General features: G+C 36.7%; 1 protein-coding gene across 1 annotated transcript in view; it reads left to right on the top strand.

Moving 5' to 3' along the window:
* Positions 1-174: 174 nt before the first annotated feature.
* Positions 175-12,457, top strand: part of tet3 (tet methylcytosine dioxygenase 3) — a 50,288-nt gene continuing 38,005 nt past the window's right edge. The window contains exons 1-2 of the mRNA XM_067406620.1: positions 175-477; positions 3,050-3,780. Of these exons, the coding sequence (XP_067262721.1) occupies positions 3,415-3,780 (366 nt within the window). The 5' untranslated portion in view covers positions 175-477; positions 3,050-3,414. The remainder of the gene's footprint in view (positions 478-3,049; positions 3,781-12,457) is intronic.

Here is a 12,457-nt window from a genome sequence, read left to right as displayed (position 1 = left end):
CTTCCCTTTAAGTTCGGTTTAAATCTAGACATGTAGTCACCGCGATGACGCGATTTTAACCCCATCGATCCATGGCACTCTCGGAACTCCATTCCACAACTTACTTCAGTCTCTCGCCGCCTCTCCTTCCTCCTCCTCATCGTCTTTTAACTCTAAAACTTCCCTAGAGTACGTAGACAAGACTTAGAGGAAAGTTAAAGGGTCTGTCCCATAATGAAATAGCAACTTTTTTCTTATCGCGAAATTCGCCATGTCATGTCCTGACTGTTTAGTTTTTTTTTTTAACCCGTGCAGCAAATGAACTCTTCCCTTTTCCCCTCATTTGCCCTGCATTTTAAGATAAAAACTAATTGCGTTTTAATAATTTTAGTCATGTGGAATTTTATATGCATGTAATTTTTTTTTTTTTTTTTTTTTTTTTTAAAGTAAATCATCCTTTTAATCTAAATGGGATTTGACGAGACGCACGAGAACGTGGTAAGTTCTTCCTGCATATTATTTCTTTATATTCGGAAACTGTCTTTTGGGGTGAAAAGGCTAGAAAACGTACACAAATGGAAGATGTGTATTCCCCTGTGTAAGTTTTTGAATCCCTAATGAGGTGATTAGCGCAATACACATCGATTACTGATAACTTTTTCGGTTGTATTAGGCGGTGATAATGAGAGCTATCAATGTAACAACAACACCAGAAACTTTGGAACGCTGGAACTGCCTTTGTTACAGTGTATTGAATGCGTTATAAATGTAACATTCTGTTCACTCAGAAATGCTATATTTTGTTTCTTTATTACAATTCGAGCCCGGCAAAGCTGCGACACGCACCCCGGGGTGTTGTTTTCTTTATGCAGAGGGGGGGCCTTGCTGATGTGTCGTTTCTCTCACCTTTCCAGGGAAAACTGTCACTTGTTTGTCAACATAAATCGGAAAAGCTAATACAGGCGTGTATGTGTCGCAGTTTAAGCGATCATCGCCGGTCTTTAAACCTTTCCTGAACTCTTCATTTTTGCCGCCAGTTAAAGCGCCCGGCTGAGTGAGGAGCCACGTGCTCAAGTCTCAAAGAGCGCGTGCGACAAGCTTGACTGGCTGGTTTTTATATTTGGGCCATTTAACGATAAGGCCGGGGTCCTTCGTGGTCGATGGCATGATATACTTTTCATTTCGACATTCTAATAGGGTTCATAACGAGTTTTTCGTTCTTGCTCTGTACTTATGTGCTAATATGACTGTCATTTGTTTAGTTTCATTCAAAAGATCGGTCACTACTAGCTAGCAGATTAACCCTTGAATATGTTGTAACGTGGTGAGTTGTAACACCGTTAGTTAGCCATTTATAAACCACCTTCAGGGGTGAAATTACTAGTCTGTTACCACTATCCTCCTGAGGTGACTGTATAAGTTGTAAGTGTAAAAAACATGAAGGATTTGCAAGAAAAAAACCGTTTTCACATGTAAGTATAATTTCAAGTCTAATGTGTAATTAAGCTATGGACGTTAAAAGACAGAATTCTTCTTTACTTGGGTAGATATAATCTCCAATGAAGTTTTTCTACAAGTTAAAAATACCTGACTAGCCAGACTTATTACAGGATTGTAATGCTTTCCAGTACTTGTGCAATCTTTTTGTGAATCCAGCAAAAGATATAATATAGTAGTCACGAATATTGGCGCACATATTTTCTGTTATGTTTTTAGGATGGTCATCTGTGTGTGTGTGTGTGTGTGTGTGTTCTAGCTTTGTTTCCAGTTTTATTTGCTGTTTTCCTATGTTTTCAATATGTTTACACGGTTTATGGGTGCGTTATAGGCTATATATTTAAATAATTCCTGTTAGGTAAAAATAAGAATATTGTGTCAAAAGTTTAAGAAAGCGCGAAAAATTCTGTCGACTTGAGCATTTACATTCTGCTTACTCAAGCATTGCGTATTTTGTGCCCTCATATATTGTATTAAATAAAACAATCAGTCTAATCTTTATATACTACATCGAATACAACGTGGAGAAAATAATATTTTGCTCATACTGCAAATAATGTCTATGTAGACTAGTATAGACTATATCTTAGTACGCTATTAAAAAAAAAAGTCATACTCGCCTTAGTGAAGGAAGATTGGATGACTTGCAGTTTTTTTTTTTTTAATAGCTATAGCGTATTAATTACTCTGCAGCAGCATTAAGTCAGGCACAGAGGGAATTCTTCATTAAAACCCCTTTACCCTCTACACATACTTTATCAAATAAATAACGCGTCATTGCGAGTCATAACGTTCCGTTAACGAGTCCTCACTGACGTGTATCTCAACTATACAATACCTTAACAACAATGCACAGTACGTGCGCTGCGTGACCCGGAGTTACCGTTAAAATATTTGAGTTTATTGACGGTCCCCAAGCGTTGAACAAAGAGCGTCGAGCGAAAGTCCAGTATTGAGACTCATAGAGGACAAACAAAGAGCTGTGGAGAGCAATGGAGAGCAATGGAGAGCTGTCTCATATAGGGATTCGCCATTCTAACCGAGCATTTTCTCACATTTCACACGTAGTACCTATCGTCATTCAGTATCTTTGTGTCTTGTCTAGGTTTTTACCTTTGCGATCATAGAACAAGACTGAACAATGATCATGAGATTTCAGGCTGATACTGTCAATGTCTTTTGACCTATATTATGAAGCTTGTTAAAAACTTTATATTACATCAAAATAGATATATACGTATCCATGTTCCCATTTAGATAGATAGATAGATGTTCAAATTTGTTACACTGTTTATTTAAGTTATGTTATATTTTCTATTATTTTGATCTTTATTTGTATTTTTTTTGTATATATTCCAATATTGCATTATTTACAGTAATGCCAATAAAGCAATATTTTTTAAATCTGAATTTTAGATGAAAAAAAAATGTGCTTTATTGAGTATAGTTCATTTAACCAAAACTGAAATAAGTCCTTATCCATACTTTTTTCCCTCTCTCTCTCTCTCTCTCTCTCTCTCTCTCTCTCTCTCTCTCTCTCTCTCTCTCTCTCTCTCTCTCTCTCTCCATACAGTCCCCAGACTGCTTTAAGTAGCAATGAGCTGATCTGCTTTCTGTCTACGTCCAAATGACATCAAGTTTGTGTAACAGAGAGATGCTCCCCATCACCTGCGGCCAAATTCCTAACATTCCCTCACCTGCAGGTGAATGACGTCATGCCCAGAACTAACTCCTCAAAGTAAGGAGTCCCTCTTGTGCCCATCACCACCCTTTAAAACCCTTGCAAACGTTCCTCCCTGTGGTCCTAACACAGCACACACAATTTATGGACTGGTCTGTGCTGTGTTGTAAAGAACCTTATATTTTACCTTATATTTTGAAACCGTTAGCGGCCACTTGTACCACTCTCTTGTCCTTAAGGAGAGTGGGACCGTCAGTATGCACAAGCTGAAGGGTGGCTCTGGCCCTCCCGTCCAGGACATATATGAATTCTCTGTGGACGAGGAGGACCCTAACGTTTTCCTCGGGACCAGGAGTGCAAGGGTGGTTTCTCCTGCAGCTGACTACATCAGGTCCGAGCATGAGCAAGCAGGCATGTTCTCCTTGCCGCAGATGGAGGGCCAGGAACTGATGGAGCCTGTGGTACCCCAGAAAAAGAAAAGGAAGAGATGTGGTGTATGTGGGCCTTGTATGCAGAAGGAGAACTGCGGTACCTGCAGCAACTGCCTGAACAGAAAGATCGGACACCAGATCTGCAAACAGAGAAAGTGTGATGAGCTGAAGAGGAGGAAGAGCCCATGGGAGGTAAAAGATCTGATCATATTGCACTTCTGTTTGTGTGACTTAACCAATAAGGCCCTGTTTACCACTGGTATTAAGATTCGCTTTAGTCGATCGGTTCACAAGTGGATGACACTAAATACAGGTGTAAAAACGGGGTCTAAAAAGTTTTGAGCTTGTCCACTTTCAACCACTTCCAGATAGTCGAAAACGCATTCGACCAGATTGCTTTCGTACTGTAGATATTCATGCGAATATTCATTCGAATGTGTTCAAGCTGCCACAAAAGACTGCCTGATATCCGCCTACTGACCTAATGCGTAAACATTTGTGGCTGAAGACCCAATTTTGGTTTGAAAAACACACCAAGAACAATGTTCTCTCATCATTCCTGATTTATAACACACACTTACTGTGTTCGGCGTGGTCTTGTGGCTATCAGTGCAGAAATGGAAGCTGCTGCTCTCTGTATGTTTTTCCATCGTCTCCGGTTGCATTCATTTGTAAATTACGGTAGCTTATTTTCTCCATTAGACCAAAAAATCTGAAAAAGCCCCCACATTTACCCACCCATAGACCCTCCCCTCGAAGAAATCAGGACAGAAGTGGTTGAAAGTGGACAAAAGAGACAGATTAAAACACCAGGTGTACAGGGGTATGTGTATACTTCATCTATTTGTGAACCAATCGAACAAAACACATCTTAATACCAGGTGTAAACACAACCCAAGTAAGGTAAGCAGCCACTTAGGGTCTCAGGGAATCAGGGGGCCCTAACCCAACAAATACCCAGAATCATATAGAAATAATATTGAACATATTAATTTTCTTAATCATTAATAATTTTTTGTATATTTAAGATATCACGATTAAAGTATTAATGTTATTATTGCATCTTGCGAATACGGGGTCCCCATCGTGGATTACTAGTGGACCATTCCTATATTACTGCACATGAGCAAGCAGTTCAACACTGTTAGAGAAAGTTAAAGCAGAGTGAGTAGAGCTGGAGCGAGTGTGAGTAAAACATTAGCAGCAGAGTGAAGTCAATGGTAGAATTATCAGGAATAAATTAATACAGGCAGTGTTTATGAATGACGAACCTTGCTTTCTGGCCAAAACAAAAAGTGCACTGTGAGCTTGTTAGTAGAGGACCAGATCAAATCACAGATAATTTCCCAGTTAATCGTGCTGGTCATTGATTCACACCCCTTCATTAATATGAAAAACAGTGAAAAGGTCAGACTCGGTTCTACAGGCTGCTAGAGAAACTGTAATAGCCAGTGCTGGGTAGTAACTGGTAACATGTAATCTGGATTACATAATCAGGTTCCAAAAATTAAAGGTGATACAGAGGATCTTTTCGTCGACTGAGAAACCAAAGACTGTTAGTGAGTTTTTTAAATGAGCGCATGTGTAAGAACAACCCCCCTCCTTCACAGCTCATTTCGAGGGAACGCCTCCCAAAACTCGTGCACGAGTATTGGAACACGAGTGTTTACCACCGGCATTCGCTGTGTCGTGTTAGTGGATTCATTATGTCAGACTCACCACAGGTAACTCATAATCTGCAGTTGTTACTCCTGTCTCCTGACAAAAACATTGCATGTGGCGCCTGTGGAGTGTGGAAAGCTACTGGATCGCGCAGCCGCGCACGTCTCTCACAAGGAACGTAATGGCAGTGATTGACAAGCCAGAGGGCCAATCGTTTACGCGATTGGCTGATGTTTTTAAGGCCCTACCTTGTGCACATTATGTATATTAATATTATTCCTTTCAGTGCACCTAATAAATAGTCTTTTATCAGTTAGTAAAGACAGTTTCAAGTAATATTGCAAAAATGTATAAAACAAAACATCCTCTTTAGCACCTTTAAGAACTTGTAAATAGATTATATTGCATTTCAAAATACTCATAATCAGACTACAGTTACCTTTTTATTGATTATCATTCACTCAGTCATTTATCAATGTATTACTGACTTTGGAAGGCTTTTGTCTTTAAACACAATAAAATGTACAAATTCATGTCATTTCATATTTACATGAAATGCTGGGATTATATTACCTTAAATGTGTAATGTAATGGATTACATTATTAACTAAAATTTTTGTCATGTAATTTGGAATCAGTAACCCACTACAATTTGTAAGTAATCTACCCAGCACTGATAATAGCATATGCCAGAAACACATCTGGCAAACACTCCAGGGTGTATTTGTGTTTGCATTTTGGAGAACGTCAAAGGTTTCTTTTTACAATGGGTTTTTGCAGCATTGGACAGTGTTGCCAATTACAGATGTGTTAATCTCTTGAATGCAATGGCCAATCAGAGGTGTTTAAGTTAGTCTACTCGCAGCTCTGCATGCTCAAGAATCCTCTCATAAAAAGAAATTGTGGACATGGTGTAAAAGAGATTCATTGTGCAGTGTAGACATTGTGGAAGCGGCTCTGGAAAATGTCAGCAGATCATGGCTAGTGTACTGTCAAAAATAATAGCAAAGTGTGCTTTTGTTGCCTTATCTTTGGTAACTGGTCAGATGTTCAGCTGAGTGGAGGTGCTATAATAATTGGAGGAATTCGTCTTCTCAGTTAATTTTTTTTATTTGCGAATTCATTATTATTTTATTTCACAATGAGAAAATACAACTATTACGGATTACATTACATTAAGATTTGACACAGTTTACAAATGTAAAAAAAAAAAAGATTTGAGAAAAAGACAGCAAAATAAGGGTTACAAAGGTGACAGGGTGCATAGATGGTGTGTTGGGGCCCCATACCTGGAATTGTTTAGTGCCCCCAAATCACTAAGTCTGCCTTTGCACATACAAACATGTTACATATCTATGCATGTATTCTGCGAATGTTGTTTGGAGAAGTTAACACTCAAAGGCAGGGCTACAGTCATTACTTCCTGTTTATTACCCATTATTGGTCCACCTAGACTCATTCCTTACCTGTCCTGTCTTGACACGTCTCCTCATCCCTCCATTCTTGCCTAGATTGTATAGCCTGGCAGTATGGCAAGTTTCTTAGAGTCTCAAATGAAATCATCTTTTTTTCTTATTATATAAGTAATATTTATGCAGATTTCAAGCATTAATGTAGTCCTTTCAGTACAATACACACAGTGCAGTAATTTCCACTTGATATAATAAATATCAATTAAAATATCAAATATCATATTTTAATGTATTACTTTACTTGTATAACCATAATCATATATTATGGTTATATGTGATTAATAGGAGTTAACACTTTGTTACACTATGCATCAGTGACATTGAGATATTTGACTCCAGTATGGTAACTGCTGGCTGTTTGTGTGTTAAGGAGCATGTTTGTGTTTGCACATAGCTTTGGGAGGTTAGCTAAGGTATGGAAATCAGCCCACGGATACTGAAAAGCACTGAAGAATTGCTCAGCTGCTCACAGCAAAGCTCCCTCTCAACAGCTTAACAAAATGAGCCTCTCTTTGTTTTTTGTTTTTTTGTTTGCTTTTTAAAAGAGGCAGCTGCTGTAGTGTGTTCTTTTTCCCGAATTATCACATATGAGAGTGGCTAATCACTTTTTTTTTTTTTTTCAAAGAGCAGCTGTCTAAAAGTCTGTTACTCTGACAAACAAGAATCAACTTTTCCTCATTTCATTTGGCATTATAGAATCTTTGCCAAAATCAAACTGAATAAGATTTTTATTGATATTTTATTGATATAAGTATATGGCAGTACAAGGGCTGTAACACAATAAACTGAAACACCTGGTTTTAGATCTCAATAACTTATTAGTATGGTGTACGGCTTCCTTTTGAGGCCAATACCGCATCAGAACGTCTTGAGAATGACAGATACAAGTCCTTCAAAGTGGCCAGAGGGATTTTGAGCCATTCCTCTTCCAGAACAGTGGCCAGGTCACTATCTGATGCTGGTGGAGGAAAAAAACGTTTTCTTAATTGTTCCTCCAAAATACCCCAAAGTGGGTCAAAAATATTTAGATCTGTGACTGTGCAGGCCATGGGAGGTGTCAACTTCACTTCATGTTCATCCAGCCATTCCTTCACAAGTCTTGCTGTGTGTGTATTAGTACATTATCATGCTGTTACATCGCACTCCCTTCGGGGTACATTGTTTGAACCACATGGTCCTCCAGAATGGCTCAGTAGTCCTCTGCAGTGATGCGCCCATCAAGCACAGTAGGGAATGCCATGATATTGCTGCCCAAACTATCATTGATCCACCCCCCTGCTTCACTCTGGACATGCAACAGTCAGTGTTAAGGCTCCTATATATTTATGCGAAGTTCTTTTTCGTTCTTCAATTAGGGGTAAAGCATCTGATCAAATTAATGTGGATATGTTTGCACAAGCTCTGCAATTCGGCACTCCAGTAAAGTCACGTCACGTTTATTTATATAGTGCTTTATACAATAGATTGCTTAAAAGCATACATCTTTACAGTATTAAACATGAAAAACAGTGTCAGTGTCTTTACTATATTTTGTACTATAAAGCAACTTTCCAGTGTGTTCATGTTTTTTACCCAACGACCTCGACGGACTCAAAAGAACAAATAAAGCAGAGAAGAGTTCCAAGTGAAAGAAGGCGGAGCCTCATCACACACCTGCCTATTATGTAATTGCCATGGAGCAGTGGGAGTTCAAAGGTGTTTACCAGCCGGAGTGAACTTTTCCGGAAAATTTGATTTGGTAAGCCATTTCAAACTCCTGACACAAACATAAAACTAACTTTGTTTTGGCCTGATTTTGTTCGAAATTACGTCATATTAGTTCGCTCTTCAATTACGCTTGAAGTATATCGGGGCCTTTAAGCCTCTTTGGGGCTCCTCCACATGGTAACACCCATGGATGTGGGAATGACAGTGAAGGTGGACTCATCAGAGAACAATACACGTTTCACATTGTCCACAGCTCAAGATATGCACAATTGGCACCAATGAAACTGACATTTGGCACTGGCACGAGTGGCCAAAGGTTTGGCTATAGCAGCCTGACCATGAATATTGACTCTATGGATGAACAGTTTTATTGGAGAGTCGAGGTGTGGATTTAATTCTGCAGTTGGGCAGCTGTGGTTTTATATTTTTTGGATACAATCTGGGTTAGTACCTTGACATCCCTTTCAAATAGCTTACTCTTTTGTCGACAGTTACTCCTGTCATATGTGGTTGATCCTATGTGCTGGTATGCCAGCATTACCCTGGATACCATAGCTCTCTATATTTATCCTGCTGTCCTGGTCACAGATAAGCCAGCGAGATGCACACCAACAATTTGTCCACTTTTGAACTCTGATACAGTATGTCTCGCATTATGTTGTGTGGATTGCAATATTTTATGTACAGCTGTGCTATTGCTCTGCTAATTCAACACTCACACTCTGCTCTTACTAATGGAATATATATATATATATATATATATATATATATATATATATATATATATATATATATATATATATATATATATATATATATATATATATATAATATAAATAATATAATATAAATAATATGTGTGAAACCTCCAACACTATAATGGCTAGTGTTTCAGTTTCATTGTCCAACCCCTGTATGTTATACTTAAACTTTTTTTAAACCGTTTTAAATGCCCATTTTATTGTAATTAAGTCTCTTAAATAATAATAGCACAGCTCTCCTCACCCAGCCACACGATTTGAGGTATCATTTATGTCAAGCACAAATATGTTATCCACAGAAGTTTAATACTTTAATATGGCATTTTTCAAACTGAGTATGAGTATTAAGCACTCTTTTTTTTTTTTTTTTTTTGTATGGATTTTTTTATTTCTCAATTTCCTTTTTTGGTTGTTAAACCAGATATTATATTATTTTTCCGCTGCAGCTTAAAGAGGTTTATTTTGAGTGTCAGCACACTCACATGGGTTCCAGTTGTGTGTATATGTGGGTTTGATCAGGTTTAGAGTCTCAGTGCGGAGAATTCCTTTTGCTTACTTTATATACTCTGCTCTTTGACCTTTGACCATTGGAGGTGTGGGGGCTGACCTATGGCCCAATAGAAGAGGAAGGAGAACGGGGGAGGGATAGAGCAGGAGGGAGGAAAAAAGAGAACCAAGCAGAAAAAAAAGAACCAGGCTAAAGAAAAAGAGAAACAGTGGAAAGGTAAAGGAGAAATTCAGATAAGCAGGAAGGGCTGAAAACACAAAGGACAGTGAGGACAATTGAGGGAAAGATATCCATGTCTTAGTGTGCTTTTGTGGGAAATGGACCGAATTAGATCTTTGATTCGATGACAGGAAACAACAATACTCCCACTCTTTTACACTCCTGCCCACTCTCCCACCATTTTCCTTCATCCTAATTATTGACCATACAGTTCAAGGCATGGAATGCTTCTGGTTAGATTTTAGCGAGGATTAGGGCTGGTATGTAGACACTGATGACTGACCACTGACTGACTAACTTCAGTTCACACCAAAGTACAACGTTTTGCTACAAGCTTTTAAATTTAATGTGCATTTCTCAATTTTGTCATTCATAGACAATACCGTTCAGAAATTAAGTCTCATGCTCACCATGGCTGCATTTATTGGATTAAAAATACAGCAAAACTGTAATATTTTAAAATATTATTACAATTTAATATATTATTTTCTATTTTAATATTTATTAAAATGTAATTTATTCCTGTGATGGAAAAGTTGAATTTTCAGCATGATTATTCCAGTCTTCAGTGCCACATGATCCTTCAGAAATCATTCTAATATGATGATTTGGTGCTTAAGAAACATTTATTATTATTATCAATGTAAAAGACCTTTGTGTGCTTCCTAATGTTTTTGTAGGAACCGTGATAGATAGATAGATAGATAGATAGATAGATAGATAGATAGATAGATAGATAGATAGATAGATAGATAGATAGATAGATAGATAGATAGATAGATAGATAGATAGATAGATAGATAGATAGATAGATAGATAGATAAGGGCTGTCAAGCGATTAATCGCATACAAAATAAAAGTTTGAGTATTCCAAATTTATGTGGGTGTACTGTGTGTAATTATTATTTATATATAAATACAAAAAAAATTCATGTATATATTTGAGAAATATTTACAAGTATATATTTATTTATATTTTTATATAATTCATATTATTTATAAATAAAACTATTTTGTACATAACACATTTCTCCTAAATATATACATATTAATTACACACAGTGCTCACACATATATTATGCAAACTCAAACTTTCTATTTTGTATGGGATTAATTGCAATTAATTGTTTGACAGCCCTAATATAGATATATAATTTTTTATATAATTATTTTAATAATAATTTTTTTCAGAAATCTTTGATGAATAGAAAGTTCATAAGAACAACATTTATTTGAAAGGGAAATCTTTTGTAACATTATAGATCTATTTACTGTCACTTTTAATCAATTTAATGTGTCCTGCTGAATCAAAAAGCATTGATCTCTTTTTAAAAAATTGTACTGACCCAAAAACTTTTAAATGATATACTCTGTCTGAATGCACTCATTTACTTTAAATTAAAATGTCTAACAAAAGAACAATTGTAAATGTATAATGGTAGACACAGAGCTGTTGATTTCCAAGTATAAGGACTTTATGAAGTCATGCTGGAAGCAGAAAAGTGATGTAGTTTCTTACAAAATGGGAATGTTTAACTTATATATATATATATATATATATATATATATATATATATATATATATATATATATATATATATATATATATATATATATATATATATATATATACTTATTGCTATTACTGTTGCACTCATAAAGCATTTTATCAGTGAACCCTATATATATATATATATATATATATATATATATATATATATATATATATATATATATATATATATATATATATATATATATATATATATATATATTAGCCTATTATTATCTTTAGCCCTACATAGTCTATTGACTAGTGAAATGGGCTATTACTTTCTAGCCGATCAGACTTACGGTTTTAAAAAAAATCCCACAGATTTATATTGAAGGAGGCATTTGGGTCAAATCTAAAAACCAGAGTGTCAGAGACTTGAAGGTGGATCCTTTTGATTTGGGCCAGAAAGGAAACGGCTAGCAACCATCCAGAATACCCTTACATTATAGCGGCTAACTTTGTACAGGCTACTTGCATTACCTTCAGAAAATCTAGTTATCTCAAAACAAATAATAGTAATAGATATGTTTCTGATAACAGATTTTTTTTTTTTTACCAGTCAAAGACATTTTTTTAAAGGCCAGTTTGCTGATTTTGTTTACTAGCTAAGATCAGACAAAGGATGAGGTGGATTAGATTTAAATGTCTGTGTGTGTGTGTGTGTGTGTGTGTGTGTGTGTGTGTGTGTGTGTGTGTGTGTGTGTGTGTGTGTGTGTGTGTGTGTGTGTGTGTGTGTGTGTGTGTGTGTGTGTGTGTGTGTGTGTGTGTGTGTGTGTGTGTGTGTGTGTGTGTGTTTGTCAGGGTCACCCATCCCCCCCCTCGCCTCTCCCAACCTCTTTCCTTCCTCATCACTTCACTGAGCACATGAGACCGGCTCCAAAATCTGCCCATTGAAATCTCACATGTGCAACAAAACATTCATTAATAAATCACTGAATGTGAGAAATCCAGTAACATAAATGTGAACTAATCCAAATCCAGATTC

The sequence above is a fragment of the Chanodichthys erythropterus genome, chromosome 13, assembly GCF_024489055.1.
Source record: "Chanodichthys erythropterus isolate Z2021 chromosome 13, ASM2448905v1, whole genome shotgun sequence".
Lineage (NCBI taxonomy): Eukaryota > Metazoa > Chordata > Actinopteri > Cypriniformes > Xenocyprididae > Chanodichthys > Chanodichthys erythropterus.
Note: the sequence above shows the minus strand (reverse complement) of the source record. Positions and strands in the feature narration are given on the sequence as shown.